The sequence below is a fragment of the Rhinatrema bivittatum genome, chromosome 4, assembly GCF_901001135.1.
Source record: "Rhinatrema bivittatum chromosome 4, aRhiBiv1.1, whole genome shotgun sequence".
NCBI classification, from domain to species: Eukaryota; Metazoa; Chordata; class Amphibia; order Gymnophiona; family Rhinatrematidae; genus Rhinatrema; species Rhinatrema bivittatum.
The window spans coordinates 431,113,886-431,136,585 of NC_042618.1; the positions used below are offsets into that span (position 1 = coordinate 431,113,886).

At 46.1% G+C, this 22,700-nt stretch overlaps 1 protein-coding gene across 2 annotated transcripts in view; it reads right to left on the bottom strand.

Moving 5' to 3' along the window:
* The window catches only part of EDEM1 (ER degradation enhancing alpha-mannosidase like protein 1), a 43,800-nt gene that overhangs the window by 11,155 nt on the left and 9,945 nt on the right, over positions 1–22,700 (bottom strand). For both annotated transcript variants that reach the window (XM_029601458.1, XM_029601457.1), the window contains exons 5-10: positions 11,549–11,732; positions 10,772–10,946; positions 9,965–10,085; positions 7,956–8,126; positions 6,930–7,003; positions 6,185–6,281 (exon numbers count right to left, since the gene is read on the bottom strand). In XM_029601458.1, coding sequence (XP_029457318.1) covers positions 6,185–6,281; positions 6,930–7,003; positions 7,956–8,126; positions 9,965–10,085; positions 10,772–10,946; positions 11,549–11,732 — 822 coding nt within the window. The remainder of the gene's footprint in view (positions 1–6,184; positions 6,282–6,929; positions 7,004–7,955; positions 8,127–9,964; positions 10,086–10,771; positions 10,947–11,548; positions 11,733–22,700) is intronic.

Consider the following 22,700-nt stretch of genomic DNA (forward strand, 5'->3'; position numbering starts at 1 on the left):
CAGCTCCCCAGCCAGAAAGACTGGCATCCGTGGTGACAACTGTCCAGTCTGGCATTACCAGAGGAACCCCGCACGCCAGATGGTCTGAGACAAGCCACCAATCGAGACTGACTCTCGCCGAGTCTGTAAGCGGAAGGAGAAACTATTCCGACACCGGACTCCAGCGGGGCAGCAAGGTGGATTGTAAGGGACACATTTGAGCAAAGGCCCACCAACTCCAGAGTGGATGCCATGGATCCCAAGACCTTCAAGTAATCTCTCACCAGGGGCAGCTGCATGGACAACAGATCCCTCACCTGTCCCTGAAGCTTGACTACGCATTCGGTGGTGAAAAACACTCTGCCCTGTGTTGAAAAGGGCACCCAGGAACTTCAGAGATTGTGAAGGTATCAAGCGGCTCTTGGCAAGGTTGGCCACCCAGCCGAGCGATTGCAAGAGCTGTAGCACACGGTGGATAGCTGCCTGACAGAACTGTGGACCTCGCCCAAATCAGCCAATCGTCCAGGTAGGGTTGCACTAGAAAGCCTTCCCTCCGGAGCTGGGCTGCAACCAACACTATCACCTTGGTGAACATTCTGGGAGCGGTGGCGAGTCCGAATGGCAGGGCTCGGAACAGATAGTGATTTTCCAGAATGCAGAACCTGAGAAACTTCTGGTGGAACGACCGTACGCAGATACGGTTGTATGCCTCCGTGAGATCCAGAGATGCTAAGAACTCTCCTTGATGTACTGAGGCGATGACTGACCGAAGAGTCTCCATTCTGAAACGTGGTACCCGCAGGGGTACCACGTTTCAGACATCCGTTGACTCGTTTGTGATCCAAGATTGGTCGAAAAGTTCCCTCCTTTTTTGGAACTATGAAGTAAATGGAATACCGACCCCTGTGAAGTTCCTCGGTTGGAACCGGTGTTACAGCCCCCAAGTCCAGAAGACGCTGTATTGTGCCTTGTACAATCTCCCGTTTTCTCGGTATTCGCATGGAGATAATCAGAAACTTGTCCCGAGGACGCGGTACAAAATCTAACGCGTAGCCTTGACTTATCACGGTGAGGACCCACTGGTCAGACGTTATTTTGGTCCATTCCTTGAAGAAAAGCGATAGTCTGGCACCCACATTTGGCACTTGGTGGATGACTGGAACAGAGGGATGGACCGGCAGTATTTCATTGTGAGGCCTTGGCCCCCGCTGTCGACGGGGGGTTACCCGGTCTGCCAAAACGTCTGCCACGAAATGGCTGAGACCACGACTGTTGTCTGTTGGAACTTGGGCAAAAGGACGCCCGGACGCTCGAGTCGGCCATGGTCTCCTATTAGCTCGGAACAGAGACCGAGCAGGGAATGACCCTCGGGACCGGGGCCTGTCCTCTGGTAGTTTATGAACCTTATTCTCCCCCCCAGAGATTGGATCATGTCCTCCAATTCCTTACCGAACAACAACTTTCCTTTGAAAGGAAGCACTCTGAGGTGGGCCTTAGAGGAAACATCCGCCGCCCAATTCTGGAGCCATAGTAGCCTGTGCGCCGAAACCACAGACACCATGGATCTGGCGGACGTGCGCAATAGGTCGTGCAGAGCATCCGCACTGTACGCGATGATAGTCTCAAGCTGATTCGCCTGAACCGCCTCCCCCTCAGAGGGTTCAGCATTGGTTTGAAGGTGCTGGGCCCATCGAAGACCCGCACGCAGCGCAAAATTACTACACATCGCTGCTCGGACCCCCAGTGCAGACACCTCAAACACCTTTTTGAGTTGCATCTCCAACTTTCTGTCCTGCAAGTCCATGAGGGCCGTTGCTACTGTAACCGGGATAGTGGACCTCTTAGTAATAGCCGGCACCGCGGCATCCACCTTAGGGACTGAGTAGCTCCAAGGCATCTTCCAGAAGAGGATATAACTTGTCCATCGCCTTACTCACCTTCAACCCCAACTCCAGGGTGTCCCATTCCCGGAAGAGGAGATCCGTCGCTGAGAAATGGAAAGGAAATGAAACCGTGGGACCCCTGAGGCCCAGCAAGACTGGATCCATAGCACCCAGCCGGGACTCCACTGGTTGAGATTCCAGCCCAAGCTCCTGTAAAATGGCTGGAATCAACTGAGACAGCTCCTCTTTCTTAAAGAGACGAACCACCTTTGCATAGTCAACTTCCATCATCTGAGAACCCCTGCCAGAAACCTGAGGTGGGTCTGCATCGCCCCCGGCCGTCCCCAGGGGCGTACCCTGCAGGTCTTGATCGTCCTGAGACTGAGAATCCAAGTCCGTCTCCGATGGTATGGACCGCAAGGATCTGTTGTCCTGAAGCGGATCAGATTCCCCTCGGGATCTGCCCCTCTTCCTCTTGCTCCAGTCGCGCAATAGCTGCAAAGGCTTGTCCGCTGCCTGCTTTCTCCCAACTTTCTTTGCTCTAAAAGCTTTGTGTATGCGTAGCACAAATTCAGAGGAACGAAAAGTCTGATGAGGAATCAGTAGCCCCCTCGGGGCTATCCTCATGAATAGGAGAGGCTGCCCCCACAGGAGCGCCCCCCCCCCTGCAGGAAATTGTTGCGGGGAAAGCGAGGGGGGTAAAATCTCCTCCCCCATCGCTGCCCACGTGGCCTCACGAAACATGCCCAAAATGGCGTCTGTTCCCGGTCTGCTAAAGGCACAGAAGTCTCTTCTGCTCACGCCTCTGAACGCGGTGCTCACCAGCGCCCCCCCCCCCCCCCCCGAAGTGAGGTGGAAGGACCCTCACCTCCCTGCACGCACTCCGAGCAAAGGCCCGCACACAACAGACGTGAACGCGCTGAAGCATCGGAGGCCCGCTCAAGAAGAAAACCGGCAAAAGAAAACATAAGAGCCCCCCCCCGACAAGCCCAGTAAGCGGAGAGCCAGCGCACACCAAGTACAAAACACTTTTTTTTTTTTTGTAAATACACTAACTTGCCGTTTCGCTGTCCCGGGCTCTGGATAGAGATAGGTCCTGCTCCTGTAAGGGGGTGAGTGAGCCAGGCTCCCCAGCATCACCCCAGCGCTGCTGAAACTATAAAGACAGGATCCTCCACCCTTAGCAGCAGCCTCGACCAGGGGGGATGGTCCCCTCAGGACCTCGCAATCCCCTGGGAGGCTCACAGAACCACAGACGGCAACAGGACTTTCCCCTGTATTTTTTTGTTTTTAAATTTAAAGATACAGCCCCTCACAGCCAATTAAACCCCAACTACACTCCCGCTTCAATAAAAGGCTATAAACAGGAAACAAGAGACTGTGGGTTTTGCACCTGCACCATCTGCTGGAGACAGAGTAAGACTGAGGGACTGTGGGTGGCACCTTGGTATATATCATCAAAATATTGTGTGGCAAATAACTTAAACTGAATACCACTTTAAACAAAATGTTACATTTTTAATATGTGCACGCAACAATAGTGCACCAAATTTAAATCAAACAGTTAGAATGAGTAAGCTTTCTGTGATTACTCATTCTAATTGTTTGATTTAAATTTGGTGCACTATTGTTGCGTGCACATATTAAAAATTTAACATTTTGTTTAAAGTGGTATTGTTCAGTTTAAGTTATTTGCCGCACATTAATATTTTTTTTTTTTTGATTTATAATTTTTATTGCCAAGTCCAACAACAGCACAATGCAAAAACAAGAAATACAAGAACATGAGGTACATGGCAGTGTTTACAACCATTACAGGAAACACCCTCCCCCCCTCCCCCCCGTCATGCTACTCAAAAACAAAAGAAAAATCATAAGAATCGAAAAAAACATGCTTGCGTGAAGGATGAAAAGGATGGCAGAAAGCGCCAGTCCATATAGAGTCCAGCCAGGCAATTAAGGAGAGGAGAGTGGCGGAAGTGGAAGCGGCCGCCAAGTGATGTAAGGATTCCATATTTGATGAAATTTGGCGAGACGATGGTATTTAAGCGCAGTTAGGCGATATAGAGTACACGTCTTGTCCAAACGTGACAGAATCTCGGTAGGCGTGGGCGGTTGAGCCCTCTTCCATGAGTATGCAATTTCCATGGCTGTCGACGTGCACACCAGCTGAAGAAAGGTCTGTGCAGGAGCAGGAAGGCCGTCATCCGAAAGATGAAGAAGAGCCTGGGCAGGATCAAGAACAATTGACCGGCCCAAAACCTCGGAGATCATCTGGGAGACATAAGTCCATACTTTCTGTATCAGGGCACAATCCCACCACATGTGAAGGAAAGTACCCAATTGATTGCAATTGCGCCAGCAATGAGGGTCATGGCTAGTGGAGAAGCGATGAAGGAGTAGCGGAGTAAAATGCCACCGGTATAATAGTTTGTAGTTGGCCTCCGACACCCGTGCAGATACCAGACCCCGCGACATGTGAAGAAAGACAATGTCCCATTCGTCATCAGACAGAGGTCTGCCCAGATCCACCTCCCAAGCTCGCAAATGTGCCGGTTTGGCCGTGGGGCGGGACGCCAGCAGCTTGTAGAGTTTCGAGACAAGTCCCCTTGGAAGTTGAGTGTTGGAACAGTAGCCTTCGAAGAGAGAGCGTCGGTGTGATATCAGCCCTTTGGACTGTAGTTGAAGTAGGAAATGGCGCAGTTGCATGTAAGGTAGGAATTCAACACTGGAAAAGTGGAAAACGTCCTGCAGGTGAGTGAAGGAAAGAGGTACGCCATTATGGAGTACCTGGGAGAAGGTGGAGATACCTCTCGCCTTCCAGGTGGAGTAAGCTTGGCGTGGAAGACCCGGCTGAAAGAGTGTTGTGGAAGAGTGAACTCTGTAAAAAGTAGAGCTCCGGGCCCACCAACTGACGTTTCCACTGACGCCATACATTGAGAGTATGTCGAGCGCAGGAGGTAAGGGTCAGGGACGACCTCCAGGTATGAGTGGGTTGCCAAATCAACGCCGACGCACATTAATATTTTGATGCTATATTTCTAAATGTGTGTGCTCTTTACTCCACTCTCCTTGCATACCCTTAGTATATATGCCAGGGTTGTTGTAAAAACTTCTGTCTCCATCTGCTGGTGCGGAGACAAAACCCAGGTGTCTGGACTGATCCGGGTACGTACAGGGAACGCGAGTTCAGATCCGCTGCCGCCGCCACGCTATGTCTCCCAATCTCGCCCTGCAGCGCTCCCCCATGAGGCCTCCTGCACGGCTAGTGCCAGACTTGGGCCCATCAAGCCGCTGCCGGGAACAGATGCAATCCCCACCAGGGAGTTCCCAAGAACGCTGACAGATTCCAGTCAGCCCCACCAGAACACAGGACTACACAAGGATCGAGGCACTGCGGTTCCCTCCTGGGAGTAGCGTCACAATAGACCACGAACCCTCGGGTTAACAGCCAATCAACCGCTGCTCAGTCCTACACCTCCCGGCCCTGGCCAACAGCTCCTGCTAACTAAGCCCTCCCCACCGAAGTTCCTGCTAAGCTCTGCTCTTCTACTTCTTGTATGCTACTGTTTTGTTTTTTTTAAACAAGGAACTTAAAGAAACTTTATTAAGCAGGTACTTCCCTGTCCGGCGGAAAAGGGCAAGAGGGAGCCTTAGAGGGTTGAGTGAGCCAGGATCCTCGACTATGGGACTGTCCAGTATGCTGCGGGCAAACCCAGTCAGGAGTATCTAACCCTACCCCCCCAGCTCCACCTGAGGGATGGCCCACGAAGATGCCTAGCACCTCAGGGAGTGTCCATGATCTGGAACCTAAAACTACTGTAAAACAAAAAAAAAAAAAAGGGGGGGGGGGTGGTTGTTTTTTTAAACTAAAAGTTCTGACTCCATCTGCTGGAAGGGATGAATAACCCACTGGTCTGGACTGATCTGGGTATGGTCAGGAAAAGTTGATTCTAAAACTTATCCAATTTCCTAAGCTATTTGGTATAGGAACTCTTCTTTGCTTACTTGTATTTAAACAGTAGTGTTTGGTTTTTTTTTAAAGTATTTGTGAATTGTATTTATCAGCATTGACTGAGGCTCTGCTTACAGCAACTGTCAAGACAATGGCCTAAAAATTCCTGTTTCAGCCTTTCATCCTTCCCCATGTCTTATCCCTTTCCCCCTTGAACAGATACCACTGCGGATCGGGGCGTTCCTCTCGTCTGCAAACCAGAGAATGTGACTACAGACTGTGCAACATGTAACACAGCTTAAGGCACCAGCACTGGCACTTTCTACAGCAGCAGTGTCCTGTGCAGTGCTAACCTCAGAGCACGTACCAGAAATAAGTATTTACAGGTCTCGCTCAGGAAGAAGCTCTCCATACGATCCTCCTTGGACTTGTCTATAACATGGTGTAATGTAGCATAGCCACATCTGGAACAGCAAGAAACCAAACACTAATTTTCTGCAATCACAGCACAGGACCAATGGACAAAATATTACAAAGTCCTCCTGAAATAAAAACCTTACTTCTGGCTCTCTAAACAGCTGCCAACACCACTTGTGGTGAGAAATGCAATTTTTTCATTAACAACCAGCCTGGATTAAATCACAGCACTAGATACAAGGTGGTGTCCTCTAGCCCCTCCTTTGCCTGCATTGACTCCCTATAACTCAAGAGCTCAGCCAGACCTGTCAGTGAGTCACAGCTTTTTCCCCACAGTATCAGAGCACATCCACTCTAATACCAGAGGGAGACATGGAGGCAGAAGACAGGAATGTTTCATATGCTACTGAAAAGCACAGAAGCAAGAAAGCAAAAAACTTGGCACATTTTTGGACAAAAATGTAAGCCTACTTTTGCTGGAAGAAGACACTGATGATGTATTGGCACTTTCATAACCCTCCTTCTGACTTTAGCTAAAGATTGCTCTGAATGCACAAGATCCACTATTTGAACTTGGTTTAAAGTGCAGATCTCAAGTCTAGTAAACAAAACAAAAAAAAAAAAAAGAAGTGAAAGCTAAACCTGACTGCTACAGCTGGATTTAGAAAGGCAGAAAAGCTCCTGGTGCCACTGACTTGACTTTGGTGTATTTCTCCAGGCTCTGCAAGATATCCATTCCCACGTGGAGATAAAAAGGATTCTTCGTAGCCTAAGAAGGGACGGAAAGAAAAATCAAGAGTTAGCCTAACCTTTCATATTCTGATCTGTTAGAAGCACAGAGGAGGCAGGCACTCAAGAGAACAGAATTGTCCCCTCTGCGTGGCAATGAGTAAAGGTATGGTTTACATCTGAAAAATTACAACAAGAGAACATCTCAATCTAAGCCTGGTCTTGCTGACAGTCGGAATATCCTTGCATTACACTCATGGTGTGTGCTGTAACCTATGGGCACCGTCACCTTCATAAGAATTCATGCTTTCTATACCTTTAAAGAGAGACAATGGCAGAAGCAAACAGATGGAACTTTTTCCCTGTAATACTTTGCATTAACTGAGCACTTTTGTTACTTGTGGGAACGGGTCCACTCTCCACAGGCACCTGCCTGTTGGGAGTCTCAGAGGCATCACCATTTTCCACTGCATTTCCTGTAAAATGGACTCTCACACTTATTGGGTTGTGACTATCGCTTTTTGATCCATCTGTAGGGCAGACCTAAAGGTTGGTGGACTGTGTCGATGCTGGCATGGACATGTTATGAACTTTTGGCTGGTAAGCTGCATTAACTGTATGAAGTTTCCCACAGCCAGTGAAGGCTTGGAAGATGTCTATACACCTTTCTCAGCTTTGATGCATCATGGCTCTCAGTATCTACTTGCCATAATGAAGATCTCAATATTAGTGTCTCTACCTGAATCCATTTTATGGTGCTAAGAGAATCTCAAGCTTGCACTTTTGGCAGTCTATAGTTAATTCATTGTTAAGAAACTCAAAGTGAGCATTAACAAAACAAGTGAGCAAATCAGACAGAGGAAACAGGTATCAGAGTATGCCGATGGCCTGGGTGATCATATTCCCCATACTATTACAGTCTAACTTACGGACTAACTTCTGGTACAATGATATATGATATTGTGTCCCTGAAGAGGAATATCACCCCATACCTGGTACAAGAGATACGTGGATTCCACCAGCTCTGGCCTGAGGGGATAGAAGAGGACGTCGGGAGCCTGCAGCTGCCAATTATACCTCTCAGGAAGTGCACCATAGCGTTTCCAGATAGCATAATAAAAGGCATGAAGACATATGGCATCTTCTATATCACCTTTTAAAACCTGAAAAGAAGGTATGTCATTGGTAAATTAATGGCTCTCTATCAATGCTTTGTGAAGAGAGCTGAAGCTGGGACCTGATACTGGAAAAAAAGGACTAGGAAATAGAGAAATTACTACTTGTCTAATAATTTCCTTTTCTCTAATGAAGACGGGTTAATCCACAACCAGTGGGTTATGCACCTCTACCAGCAGATGGAGACTGAGCAAAGCCGACATTATTAGATATATACCCCTGCACAGACACAGCCTGCCAGTATTCATTGCAAAAGCCAACTGCGGACAAACTAACAATTCTTAATAACCATTAACAAATATCCACTCAATTACTCAGTAACAGGAACACTGAGCTCAGAAAGAGTATCACTAATCTAAGGAAACGCAGCCCCTCAGGACAACAGAATCATAAACCGGCAGTCAAAGGCAGGAAGGTGGATTAACCTGTCTTCATTAGAGAAAGGGAAATCATCAGATAAGAGTAATTTCTCAGCATTCATACAGGTTAATCCACGACCAGTGGAATGAACCCAAGATACTCCTGAAAAGGGTGGGAGGCTGCCTGTGGTCCGACCAACACTGGGCCAGCACCTCCAGACATGTCTTCCATTGTGGTCCTCCTTATGTACTTTTTCCAGGTATTACTGTCTGGAGGTGCTGGCCCAGGAGGATACAGCCTTTGCATGCGCAGTGTTGGGTCGGACCGCAGGCAGCCTCCCACCCTTTCCAGGAGTATCTTGGGTTCATTCCACTGGTCGTGGATTAACCTGTATGAATGCTGAGAAATGAGAAATTACTACTTATCTGCCCATGATAATACTGCCAGAGCTCTAGTGGAATGAACCCTAACCTGCTTGGATAACGACTGCTCAGCATAGAGGAGAATACTGAAGAGCTGCACTTCCTGCAGGGGTATATGTACTAGGGCTGACGTCAGATTGAAATCTGATCAGTATCCAACTGCTATCAGGAGTACACTATACCCATTGGTCCTGAGTCCATTTGCTACATGCTAGGAAATTTATTTTAATTTTTATCTGAGCTCATCCCGACCCAGGCGAATACAGAGTCATTCTTCAGCAGCAGGGGGATAGGGCTAATATGCCTTCACTGCTGGATTCAGCTTCCTCCACTCACTGGCCACTCAGCAGCATCTCTCCTAGCAACTAAGTCCACGCTGGAAACCAGCTACAGGACTAAGGCACTCAACTGAAGGAGAGAGCACCATATATCACATCAGGAGAACTCAACTGATGTGATATCACCCGATGTGAATGTATCACCTCAGGAGAAGTGGTGCATGTAATCTTTTTTTTTTTTTTTAAAGCAAGTAATCCTCAGTAGGGAGATGCACGTCCACCATCTGCAGGAGACAGAATACTGGTGGGCTGATGTCAGAGCAGGGGTATATATATATACCACGACATCAGCTTTGCTCTGTCCTCATCCGCTGGTAGAGGTGCATAACCCACTGGTTGTGGATTAATCTGTCTGAATGCTGAGAAATGTAACTATTTCGAATCTTCCCTGTCTCTTCAGAAAAATCACATCCCCTTCCTGCACTTCAGCTTACCCAGCTGTAAGTATCACACCCCTCTGCACAACACTTCCCTCCTGGCATGGACGAAAGGTGCTGGATAAACCTACATTATTCTTCAAGATATTAGTCATGAAATAGCTGATTTTAAAGCAAGGCTGGTTTTTCTGTTAGCAGCTGTGGAAGGCAAGAAGTTGTCAAAGTGTTTGTGTTCCTGCATTCATCCACAAGCACTGTAAAGCTTTATATATCTTATAGTACAGGATGTCTGTGGGGAAAGTGAACTAGCTTGCTGCTATTCAAGTACCTGAAGTCCAGGGAAAAAAGCCTGCAGAGAGTCTATCCAGGTGTTGAGCAGTTGCCCATTGAACATGTTCACATTGACATAGAGGGGAGGGTCCCCTTCTCCTTCGTTGCATGCCTCCCGCCTATAAAGGAAGAGCAAGACTTAGGCCTGAAGTGCACAGTACATTCTGGGGCGATGGGACATGCCAAACCACAGCTCTGCAAGGATGCTTAAATCCCTTATTAAAATAGCATGCTGTATATCAAAGCCATTCAGCATAGAATTGCAAATAAAATTCAGAGATACATACTACACTGAAGAGCTGCTCAAGGAGCCGTGGGATTGTTTACATATTTTCTACAGAACAAGAAAGGGCATCACTGCCCTACCCCACCAAAAAGAGGGAGTGCCTCACCACCTCTCACCCATGGGGAGCAGCAGGGAGTGCCTCACAGCCCCACCACCCACAGGGAGAGGGTGGGAATAACTCAGCGCCTCACTTCAAAGGCTTGGGGAGGAAGGGAGCATCTTATCGCTCAAGCTGGAGGGGTAGAGGAAGGGAGAACTTCACTGCATCTAAATCTACAGGGAAAGGGAAAGGGATGCAGAATGGAGCAACTCCTTTCTCCCCAGCCACAAATGGGGGGGGGGGGGGGGGGGGGGGGGGGGGGGGGGGGGGAAGAGAGAAACAGGGATCCTTACTGCCAACCCCTTCCCAAACCCACCTTTACTGCACCCCCACCCATGGGGAACATCTCAGGGCCCCCTATCCAGTGGGGAGAAAAGGAAGAGCTTGACTGCCCCCCACGAGAGACAAGCATTACCTACCCTCTCCGCAGGTAGCTCTGGATACTCTTGTATGCTTCATTAAACATATCCAGGTCTTCTCTCTCCCCAAAGAGAATGTAGGATTTCAAGAGATACTCATAGAAGGAGTCCAGTCCTGCCCCTAACCCACTCTGCTTTCCAACCCAGTAACCAGTCTGAATGTTCACAACATTGCCTGGGAAAGACATTGACAACAAGAATTTGCATTTATTAAGCTCACCTCATTTAGAGAGAACCCTGACCTAAAATGGAGAGAGACCCCCAGGTGTACTGCAAGCCTGGGGAACAAAGGGGAATAGTTCTCATCAAATCACAGGGGGATAAAAGTAACGGCTCCAAACTCATACACAGTCACAGACAGCAGGGGGCAAAACCCAGAAGCTCTCCCAGAAATGTTCTTGATTTTCATGGTGCCACAGTTTAAGAGCTTTGGGTATCATTGCACTCCCCCTGCTTCAGAGCCACATAAAACTATCCCTTGAAGGATGCTGTCAATTCTAAAAAATAAATATATAAAAACTCATTTAGATACTGGTAAAGTCAGGAAAAGCTGCCAGCCAGCATTGAACAGACATGAACCAAAACACAAAGCAGAACGAGCAAAACCTTCATGAGACAGCTCTATTTAAAAACAACTGGAATCCCACGACATGCTACATTCATATTGTAAGAGCTGGAAAGCTGCAGCGAGTGCTTTAGGATTTCAGTCTGTTCTCTCGGGACAGCTCCACTGTTACTAGTGTTCTCTCCTCCTTGTTGGGCACCATTCAGCAGTACCTAATAATCCTGTATCATTGCTCCGCAGACTCCAGAGAGCTCTCACAGCTCGCCGCGCCACCCACTCAAAAGTAGAATCCCCCAATAACCGGCTGAGAATTCCAAATTCCACCAAGAGAGAGCCGGCGCCAGCTGTACACGTCTCATTATTACTGTCAGGAGGGACTCCTCTCTTCAAATTAACCTGCAGAAGAGACATGGGACAGCTGAAGCTGAGGAGTGTCACAGAAGTTAACTTAATCACAGAACAGCAAGTCTACAGTCTTCCCTTACCTCTCCTAACACTGGGACTGTGCCATTAATTCTATAAGTCAGGAGAGCAAAACTAAATTTTCTAGCTGATCTCGTGAAAGAAGATTGTAAACTATGCAGCCTGCTGCTTCTCACTTGGATATATTACAGAAGGTAAAGATAGGAAAATTGGTTCTTACCTAACTTTCGTTCCTGTAGTACCACAGATCAGTCCAGACTCATGGCTTTGTACCTCTGCCAGCAGATGGAGACAGATAAAGTTTTATTGAAACTGGTATATAACTTAAGTGTGCCACCTACAGTCCCTCAGTATTGACTGTATTCAAGCCATGATGCAAAAAACACTTAAAATTTGACAGCCCACCCCCTCTCCAACAAAACTGGAGGATGGTGATGCTGAACCACATCAGAAACACACTGTCTTAGAACAGAAGCAACACACAACACAGCATAGAGAACCGATAACTCTGCTTTACTTACAAACCCAAACTGAACGAGTGGGAAACCCATCCCTCAAACCTGGGTGAGTGTCTGATCTGTGGTACTACATGAACAAAAATTAGCAGATAAGAACCAATTTTCCTTTCCCTGTACGCACCCAGATCAGTCCAGACTCCTGGGATTTACCTAAGACTGCTAAACTGGGTGGGACTTGAAGAGTCCTGCTCGCAGAACACTCTCCCTAAAGCACGCTGCAGTCAGAGCCCTGAGAACCAAGTGATAGTGCCTGGAGAAAGTGTACAGTGAACAAGTTAATGTAAACCAGTTATTTACTCTGTCAGATAATAGAAGGACCGGGGGCACTCCATGAAGTTAAGCAAGTAGCTCATTTAAAACAAACCGAAGAAAATTCTCACACTCAGCGCATAGTTAATCTCTGGAATTAATTGCCAGAGGATGTGGTTACAGCAGTTAGTGTAATTGGATTTAAAAACGGTTTGGATAAGTTCCTCTAGGATAAATCCATAAACTGCTATTACAGCAATTAATAAGCAATAGCAGCTTGTGATCTAATGTTTGGGTACTTGCCAGGTACTTGTAACTTGGATTGGCCACAGTTGGAAACAGGATACTGAGCTTGATGGACCCTTGGTCTGACCCAGTATGGCATTTATGTTATGACTTCCAAGTCGCTACCCTGCAAATCTCCTGTGGGGTTACCTGCGGAGCCTCTGCCCAAGAGGCCACCTCAAGCGTGTCGAATGAGCCCTCAAAGCGTCTGGCACCAGCCAATCCTTGGCAATAAAAGCTGAACAGATAGCCTGATTGAGCCAATGCACAATAGTAGCTTTAGACACCTGATGTCCCCTTTCTTGGGCCACTCCAAAAGGACAAAAGGATGATCCAACACATGAAAATCATTAGTGACTTTCAGGTATCTTAACATGCACCGCACATCCAAAATCCTCAACTCACCAACAACAGCTACCTTAATGCAACACTTCAGTATCCTGCGCACCAGTTCCCTGGTCTGATCACTACCTCCTAAACTGCCAAACTGGAATCCTCTCTAAAAACAAGATAAATGAAAGCAACACCACCAGCTTTAAATACAGACCTCCTTTCCCAATAGAGGTACTACAACAAGAACTCGAAAAACAGCTTCCCAATATAGACCTCTCGAACAGTAACATCGCCACCCATTCCTGGATAGAAATAACTTCAGAAGTCGCCAACACCATCAACCCAGAAAAAAGCCAAACATTTCAATACCAACCGAATTAACTCCAACCCTTGGTACAATAAACTGAAAGATACCAAACTCACCCTAAGAAAAAAAGAATGGCGCAAAAAGAAATGCCAGGTTACCCTAGCCAACTACCGCATTTACCTAGCATACTATAAAAACATTAAACAAGACCAAGCGAGAATACTACAGCAAAAAAAATCCAAAAAGTGTTCCCACAATCCAAAAACACTATTTGATATCGTGAACAAGCTAATCTCGGATACTAACCCAACTTCTACCTTCACAAGTATTAACTTGAGCCAAGACCTAACCAACTTCTTCAAACAAAAAAATCAGCAAAACAGAGAACTTAATCATACCGCAAAATAACTTCTCAGCCATCAAAGACACTACACCTTGGTCTACCTTTGTACATATCTCCTGCACCAAAGTGGAGAGTTTAATTAAAACATTAAAGCCTGCCAACCACAATCTCAACAAAATACCTACTCACACCCTAAAAGAAATCTCACAAATCATTTCCCCAACAATAGCAATGATCATCAAATACCTGAAAGAAGGAAACCACCTGACATCCTAAAATTATCCATAATTAAACCTATACTAAAAAAAAAAAAAAAAAGAATCTTGATCCCTCTGAACTTAACTACCGTCCGATTTCCAATTTATCATTTCTCACCAAATTAACCGAAAAAGAAGTTCTCAAACAACTTAACCAGCATTTAGAAAAGAATGTCATCCTCTTCCCAACACAACACGGTTTCTGAGAACATTTCAGTATAAAGACCCTACTCCTTGCCCTATCTGATATGATAAGGTGCTTCGACATAGGCCAAAGCTTCCTCCTTATCCTACTTGACCTGTCCGCAGCCTTTGACACTGTTGACCACAAAAGTTTAATCAGTAGACTTTCCGAAATAGGACTTACAGAAACACTGAACTGGTTTGCATCCTTCCTAAGCAATAGATCTTATCAGGTAAGCATCAACAACATCAAATCTGAATCAACCACACTTGAAACAGGTGTCAGCCACACTATTCAACATCTATCTCCTTCCACTATGTCAACTACTTTCCAGTCTCAGCATTACCTACTTTATGTATGCGGACATTCAACTACTAATTCCTGTCACTGACACACAAGAAAATACCCTCAAACTATCAACCACATACCTAAACTCCAACAAACAACTCCTAAACAATATGAAACTCTGCCTAAACATGGATAAAACGGAATACATCCTACTTGAACGAAAATCCACAATAAACACCACAACGAATACCAGGAACAACAATCTATTCATCAAACTAAATGATAAAGTGAAAGATCTCAGGATCTGAATTGATCCAGAACTTAATCTCAAAAAAACATTTCCATGAAGATAAAAGAAGGTTTCAAACTAACCTTAAAATGTCTAAAACCCCTCCTAAATCCACAAGACTTTAGAACCATTCTACAGTTATTGATATTCACGAGTTTTGATTACTGCAACTCTTATTTATTTATAGGTTTTTATATACAGACAACCGTTTGCACATCGCATCGGTTTACAGATAACTTAAAACTTTTTGACAGTGTCATTATATAGAACTTTTGGCACTGCCATTACATAGAACAGTAAACTCTGCATACAAGAGATAAATATCAACAAAAGGAAACTGGGTAACTATTTACAGGGAACGACTGTTCCTCAACCGGGAACGGATGAGGGAAAAATTAACAAGAGCACATTGTAAAGGTAATACATGGAAAGCACTGTAAACAATTCAGGAGGTCATCGGGGAGAAGGTTATTGAGAGAAAAAGTCAGCAGGAGCACATTGTAAAGGGTGATACAGGGAATGCATTATACATAGTTTAGGGGGTCATCAGGAAGATGGTTGTTGAGGGAAGGGTAGGCCTGTAAGAATAGCCAGGTTTTTAGCTTTTTTTTTAATTTGGGTGTAGATGTTTCAGTGCGCAAGTCTGGGGGCATAGAGTTCCACAGGGTGGGGCCGGCCAGGGAAAAGGCTCTGTTCATTGTGGAAATAAGTTTCGTGGATTTGATAGAGGGGGTACGGAGTGTCCCTTGGAGGGCAGTACGAGTAGGTCTAGTGGATGTGCGGGTAAGCAGTGGGGGGTTGATCCAGTCAGTATTTTCACTGATGATGCTTTTTGAATGAGGGAAAGAACTTTGAAAAGGATACGAGACTATTGGTAGCCAGTGGAGTTCGATGAGGGTAGGAGTGATGTGGTCACGTTTTCTGGAGTTAGTGAGGATATGTGCTGAGGCGTTCTGTAGGAGTTGCAAAGGCTTAGTATGAGTAGCAGGGAGACCAAGGAAGAGTGCATTACAGTAGTCTATTTTGGAAAAGATAATAGACTAGAGTACTGTGTGAAAGTCAGTGAAGAATAAGAGGGGCCGGAGTTTTTTGATGGTTTGTAGTTTGAAATAGCAGTCAGTAAGGATAGATTTAATGAAGGGTTTGAGAGAGAGCTGGTTGCCAATGAGGACACCAAGGCTACGGGTGTGGGAGGGGAAGAGCGTGGAGGAGTACGCAATGGGAATGGAGGGAGAGGAATGTTTGTTAGAGATGATGAGGGGTTCAGTTTTTTGTGGGTTAATGGCAAGGTGCATGTCAGTGAGTAGCTGGTTGATAACGGTCAGGCAGGATTCCCACTTTTGAAGAGCAGTTTGGAGGGAGTCAGTGAAGGGGAAAAGGATTTCTCTTCTATTGGGCCTACCCAAATCAACCATACAACCACTCCAAATTCTGCAGAATGCAGCTGCAAGAATTCTAACTGGCCATAGAAAATCAGAACACATCACACCTGTACTAAAAGCCATACACTGGTTACCCATTGAAAAAAGGATCAATTTCAAAGTTCTATCCATATTACACAAACCAATTTATGGAAAAAAAATTGATTGGCTGAACACTGCAATCCAAATATACACCCCACAACGCAACACAAGAGCAACCAATAAAGCATTACTATCAATACCCACAATCACCTCCACCAGACTTACATCAGTTTGGGACAGAGCGATTTCTCTTGCGGGACCATGCCTATGAATACCCTACCAGAAAGCTTACGAAAACAAGGCAACAAAACTATTCAGAAAACTCCTAAAAACCTGGCTCGTCAAACAAACATATAAAGACTGTACAGGATAAATACTTTTCCACCAATACAGATCCTCCTCCTCCCAATCCCAACATGGATGTTCCCTCATGATTAGCCTTGATCTAAAGCAATAATTATAAGAATTAAGCTACTTGTAAAGTACCAACTCCAATTAACCTCGTTTCCACATCCTCCCAACTCTTCTCTTTCCCACCACAACCCTCAGAATAATATTCACTCCTTTGTTATTCCCCTTTATAGTTCGATATCAATCATATGTATCAACCAATATCGCTCTACAACATATCTCCCCAAGATTTCTTGTTACAATGTTCCCTGTTCTGTTTTTATGTAATCAGTTATAATACCAGTTAACAGTTATGAAAAGTTCCTCCTTCCCCCCCCCCACCTAAGTTATTTGTTATAATGTATTCAATTTTTGCTGTTTTATGTAATAAGTTGTTTCGTCTGTAAACCGTTGTGAAGGCTTGCTCCAAACAATGGTATATAAAAGCCAACAAATAAAAATAAATAAATAAATAAATAAATAAATAAAACTCCCTCACATGCGGAGCAGAGGAATCCAAATCTAAAAAAAGCTGGAAGCGCCACAGATTAGTTAACATGGAACTCAGACACCACCTTCAAGAGTAAATAAGGTACCATACGCAATCTCAAAAATCCATCATACTGAACAAATAGTAACTAGAAAAATCACCTTAAGAGTCAAATCCTTTAGAGTAGCCCTCCTCAGGGGCTCAAACAGAGCTGCACATAAAGCTGTAAACACCAAATTAAGACTCCAAGACAGGCAAGACTTCCTCACAGGAATACACAAATTTTTCGCTCCCCTAAGAACACACACATCAGAGCAAGCAGGCAGGGAATACCCCTCAACCTTACCACAGAGGCAGTCTAGAGCCACTACCTGGACCCTCAGAGAGTTGTTGGCTAGACCTTTGACCAATTCTTCTTGAAGAAAATTCAAAATATGCGACAGAAGCTTGCAGTGCCTACAACCCCCTAGCCACACACCAAGACTCAAAAACTTTCCAAACATGCACATAAGAGAAAAAGACGTGGAAGTATGCCTGGCCTGGAGCAAGGTGAAGGTAATTTGTTCTGGATAACCTTTGCATCTCAGTCTTTGCCTCTCAAAAGCCAAGCCATGAGACAAAAGCAAGCTGCCTGATCTAAAAATATAGGGCCCTGGTGGAGAAAATTTTCCAGGTGGCTGACCTCAGAGGCCCATCTATGGCCAGACTGACAAGATGCACAAACCAAGGGAAGCGAGGCCACTCTGGAGCCACCAGATCTATGTCTCCCGGATGTCTCTCTATCCTCATCACCTTGCCTACCAGCAGCCATGAGGAAAGACATACAGAAGCACATCGCGAAGCCATGGAAGCACCAGAGTGTCAATGCCTTCCGCTCCGTGCTGACGTCTTAGACTGAAGAATCATGAAGCCTTTGTGTTTTCCTTGGTCACCATCAGGTCCATAGAACTCAAGTCCCATCTCCTACAAATGAGACACACGGCTACCTCTGACAGTTCCTATTCTCCAGGATCCAACGCCTTCTGACTCAGGACGTCCGCCTGCAATTTGTCCACATCGGCAATGTGCAACGCTGCTATCTGTTCCAAGTGCTGCTTCGCCCAGAGGATCAACTCCTGCACCTCCTGGGCCACTGCTCGACTCCCTGTTCCCCCGGCAGTTGATATAGACCACTGTGGTTGTGCTGTCCAACAGAATTCTCACTGGACAACTACACAATCAAGGCAGAAAGCCAAGTAAAGCGAACTGCACCACTCTAGTCTCTAACCAACTGATAGACCAGGAAGCTTCTTTCCTCCACCATTGGCCCTGCACCACCTGATTCTGATACACTGCTCCCCAACCTGACAGACTGGCATTGGTAGTGACCACCATCCAATTTGGAACTTCCAAACCTACACAAAGAAGATTGTCACGAAGCAGCCACCAGCAAAGACTGTCCCTGGCTTTCCCCATGAGAGATAAAAGGAGATGACACTCCCAACAAAGGTTCCAGTGGGAAAGGAGAGCCCTCTGAAGAGGTTGTATATTTATTTATTTATTTTTAACTTTTATATACCGACATTCTTGCATTAAATGCAAATCATGCCGGTTTACAGTGAAACAGAAAAAGCAGGAAAAAATTCCTTAGTCTAATACAATGAAACAGCTTAGTTAACAAAGGAAACATAAAAATAAATGTTTACATATACACAAAGGTTTGCACGAAGGGGTGCATAAAGGGGAGAGCCCCTTTGTCACGCGCCTTTGGCGCGCGACGCCTGGTGTTGAGGCTGTCTTAACTGTCCAATGTTAGTGACGTCATGGGGGAGCGGGTCTAACAAACGCAGCACTTACATCGCTGCTTCTTTCCAGTTCCAGGTGAAGATCAAGCTGTTTCCTTCACTTCCCCTCCCATGACTGTGGGGTGAGAAGCGCTGCAGGGTGCCCCTTGATGTTATCTGGCTTCCCACACGCGACGTCTGTATATGCACAAATGCCCAAGGAACTAACTCTAGAGTTAATGCCATGGAGCCTAGGACTTGCAAATAGTCCCACACCCTGGAAACTGTGAGCTCTAACAGGTGATGAACCTGACCCTGTAACTTCACAATCCTCTCTTCTGTGAGATACACTCTTCCCTCCTTTGTGTCGAACCAGAACCCCCAGGTACCCGGAGACAGAGGGGACAAGATGACTCTTCATCACCCAGCAAAATGAATGCAAGCATTTCAGCACTTTCTGCACAGACTGTTTTCAAAGAACTACCAACTTCACTCGTATAAGCCAGTCGTCCAGGTACAGATCCACCAGCACCCCTTCTCTTAAGGCCACTACCATCACCAGCACCACTACCATCACCTTGGTGAAAGTACGCAGCGCCATTGCCAGACCGAAGGGAAGGGATTGAAACTGCAGATGTTCCGAGAACCATGAAATAGAGGAACCTCTGGTGCTCTTGCTGGATGGCTGTGTGGAAATAAGCCTCTGTCAGGTCCAAAGAAGCTAAATACTCCCCCTTTGCGCATTGCTGCAATGACCAACCTTAGGGTCTCCATGCAAAAACAGGGAACCCGAGAGCTGTATTCACCCTCTTTAAATCTAAAATGGGGCAGAAGGACCCATCCTTTTCAGGCACCATGAAGTAAATGGAATATCTCCCCATCCACTGCTCTTCTAACAGAACTGGCATTTACGCTGATGATATCCAAATAATCTTACCCATTGACGATACAATCGAAAAGACCCTGAACATAGCTAATATGTATCTGGATATCATCAAACAATTACTAAACCAGATGGAACTAGTGATTAACGTAGAGAAAACAGAATTCCTACTCTTGGAACGCAAAAACATTGAAATCATCCAAAACCCTATCACACTCAAAAACAACCAAAAAATTAAACTGAGAAAGTAAGAAACCTCAGAGTAATAATTGACACAGAACTGAACCTAAAACACCACATATCATTAAAAGTAAGGGAAGGATACGCTAAACTCATGACCCTCAGAAGACTAAAACCTCTGACAACAAGTAACTTCCGTTCAGTGTTACAAGCTCTTATTTTCGCAAGCACGGATTACTGTAATGCCCTCCTACTTGGTTTACCATACACAACAATTAGACCACTCAAAATAATGAGGCTACCCATTGAGCAAAGAATACAGTATAAAACCCTTTGTACAATACATAAGCTAATACATAATGAAAATGCCGATTGGTTGAATACCGCCCTCCACGTACACGTCCCTAACAGAAACCTGAGATCAGCTAATAAAGCTTTACTGTCCATCCCCTCAAAAAACAGCCAAACTAACCCAAGTAAGGGAAAGCGCGCTATCCTTAGCAGGTCCTATGCTATGGAACTCCATGCCCGTCGAGATCCGCTTACAAAGAGACATCAAAACCTTCAGAAAACATTTTAAAACATGGTTATTTAAACAGGCATACAAAGAGAAAGGAGAGTAGAACACTGGGAAAAAGAAAAGCGATTGGCAGCACACCCTAAACACACTACCCAAATCAACACGGGTACATATTCTAGAATAAGATGACAGATTCTCTTTTGTTCCTGCTCAAAATAAACGGACATAACACATCCAATTATGAGCTTTTATAACTACTTTTATTACCGTAAAATCTTGGCACATGTATAGTGATAGAATTCATAATCTGTTCCAATTTTAATATTTGTGCCTTATTGTAAACAGTTATGATGGTACCTAACTTAATGACGGTATAGAAAAGTTTTTAAATAAAATAAATTGCTCCCAGTTGCTTCAAGCAATCCACTGTTCCTCAAACCACTACCCGCTTTGCAAGAGGACTGCAAGGGGACATGAGAAAGGCCTGTCTGTCAGGATGAGAAAATTCTAAAGCGTAGCCATCTTATCACCTTGACGACTCACTGGTCTGTGGTAATCTTGACCCATTCCTCAAAAAAGAGCACCAACTACCCTCCGACTGCTGGAACCGAAGAATGGGCCAGCCTCATTTCATTGCAAGGAAATGGCACCTGCACTGGCCCCTAGATTGTCCCAGGAAGACCTCCTGGTCCCGTGAAAGGACCAATTCCAGGAGGATGTCCTGGCAGGAGCTTGCCTCTGCGAACCTCCTGTACTCTTGAACTGGTGAAACCTCGATTGTCCTGGAACCTAGCCTGCGCAGGCACACATTTTCTGCCCTTAGGGTCGTCCTCCAGTAACTTGAGCACCTTGGACTCACCTAGATGTTTCATTATTTGCTCCAAATTGGCCCCAAACAGAAGCTTCCCCTTAAAAGGAAGCGATTCCAGCTGTGACTTGGAGCACACATCTGCTGACCAGTTATCTAACCACAACTTCTAGCAGATACCACCAACATGATTTGGTAAGAGGTCCTAACAATATCATAGAAGGCATCAGCCCAATAAGCCAACACCGCCTCCAGATGGTCAACCTGCAGCGCCACAGCTCCCCTCGAAGCTTGCAAGTCCTGAAATTGCTGGACCCAACGTAGACACACTCTCTGTACCAGACTACACACAGCTGCACATATGGCTAGAGCAGACACCTTGGAAATTCTATTGAGATGAAGCTCCAGCTTGCAATCCTGCACATCACGCAAGCCGGTGGGAGCCTGCTACCGGAACAGTAATCTTCTTGGTAACCGCAGACACTGATGCATCCACCTTGAGAAAAGTCAACAACTCTAAAGGTGTCTGCCGGCAATGGATAGAGTTTAGCCATAGCTCTGCCCATTCTGAGCCCAGATTCGGGAATATCCCACTGCCAAACCACCAGCTTGTTCACTGACTTAAGAAAAGGGAATGCCCTCAGCGGACCACATAGGCTGTCCAGAATGGGATCTGCTCCCTCCAAATCAGACTCCTCCTGAGTCATCTTGATTCCAAGTTCCTTAAGAATCTGTGGAATCAGCAGCCAGAGCTCCTCTCTGCAAAAGAAGCAGACCAACTTGGGATCACCCCTCTCAGCAATAGGGATCTCGCTCAGGGTCCACAACTGGATCCAGTGAATCCTGCAGCAGATCCACTCTAGATGGGTCTCCTGGGGACCCTTGTAGATCCTCGAAAGTCAGTATTTCCTTGCAGGTCCGTCGACCCTGACGGTAGGCCTAAAACGTGCTGGACCCAGTCCATGTGCTTACGCTTGGGCGGAGCAAACTAGGACCCCCCTGCGGGAGGAAGCCGTGACCTGCTGCGCCCACCTGATGCTTTCTTGGCGAAAAAGGCCTGATGCATCAGAAGCACAAAATCTGAAGAAAAAGGCTGGGAGTCTTCAGAGTCACAGTCAGGTGGAGACATCCCCCTCTGCAAATCCAACATTCAGAGGGAAATCCTCCCCTCCACAATACACCCATATCCTCCTCAGCAGCCCCAACCAGGGACAAATGAGGTGGAGAAACATCGGCTCCCATGGGGGCTAGAGGGAGCCACGTAGCCAAATTAAAGATGGCCACCATTGGCGCACAATCCAAGGGAGCTCCGATGGAAGGCCTGGCCTGACACCCTGAAAAGGAAGCAGATCGAACCCAGAGGGAGGGTCCTGCAGACACGCCCTCCCCAC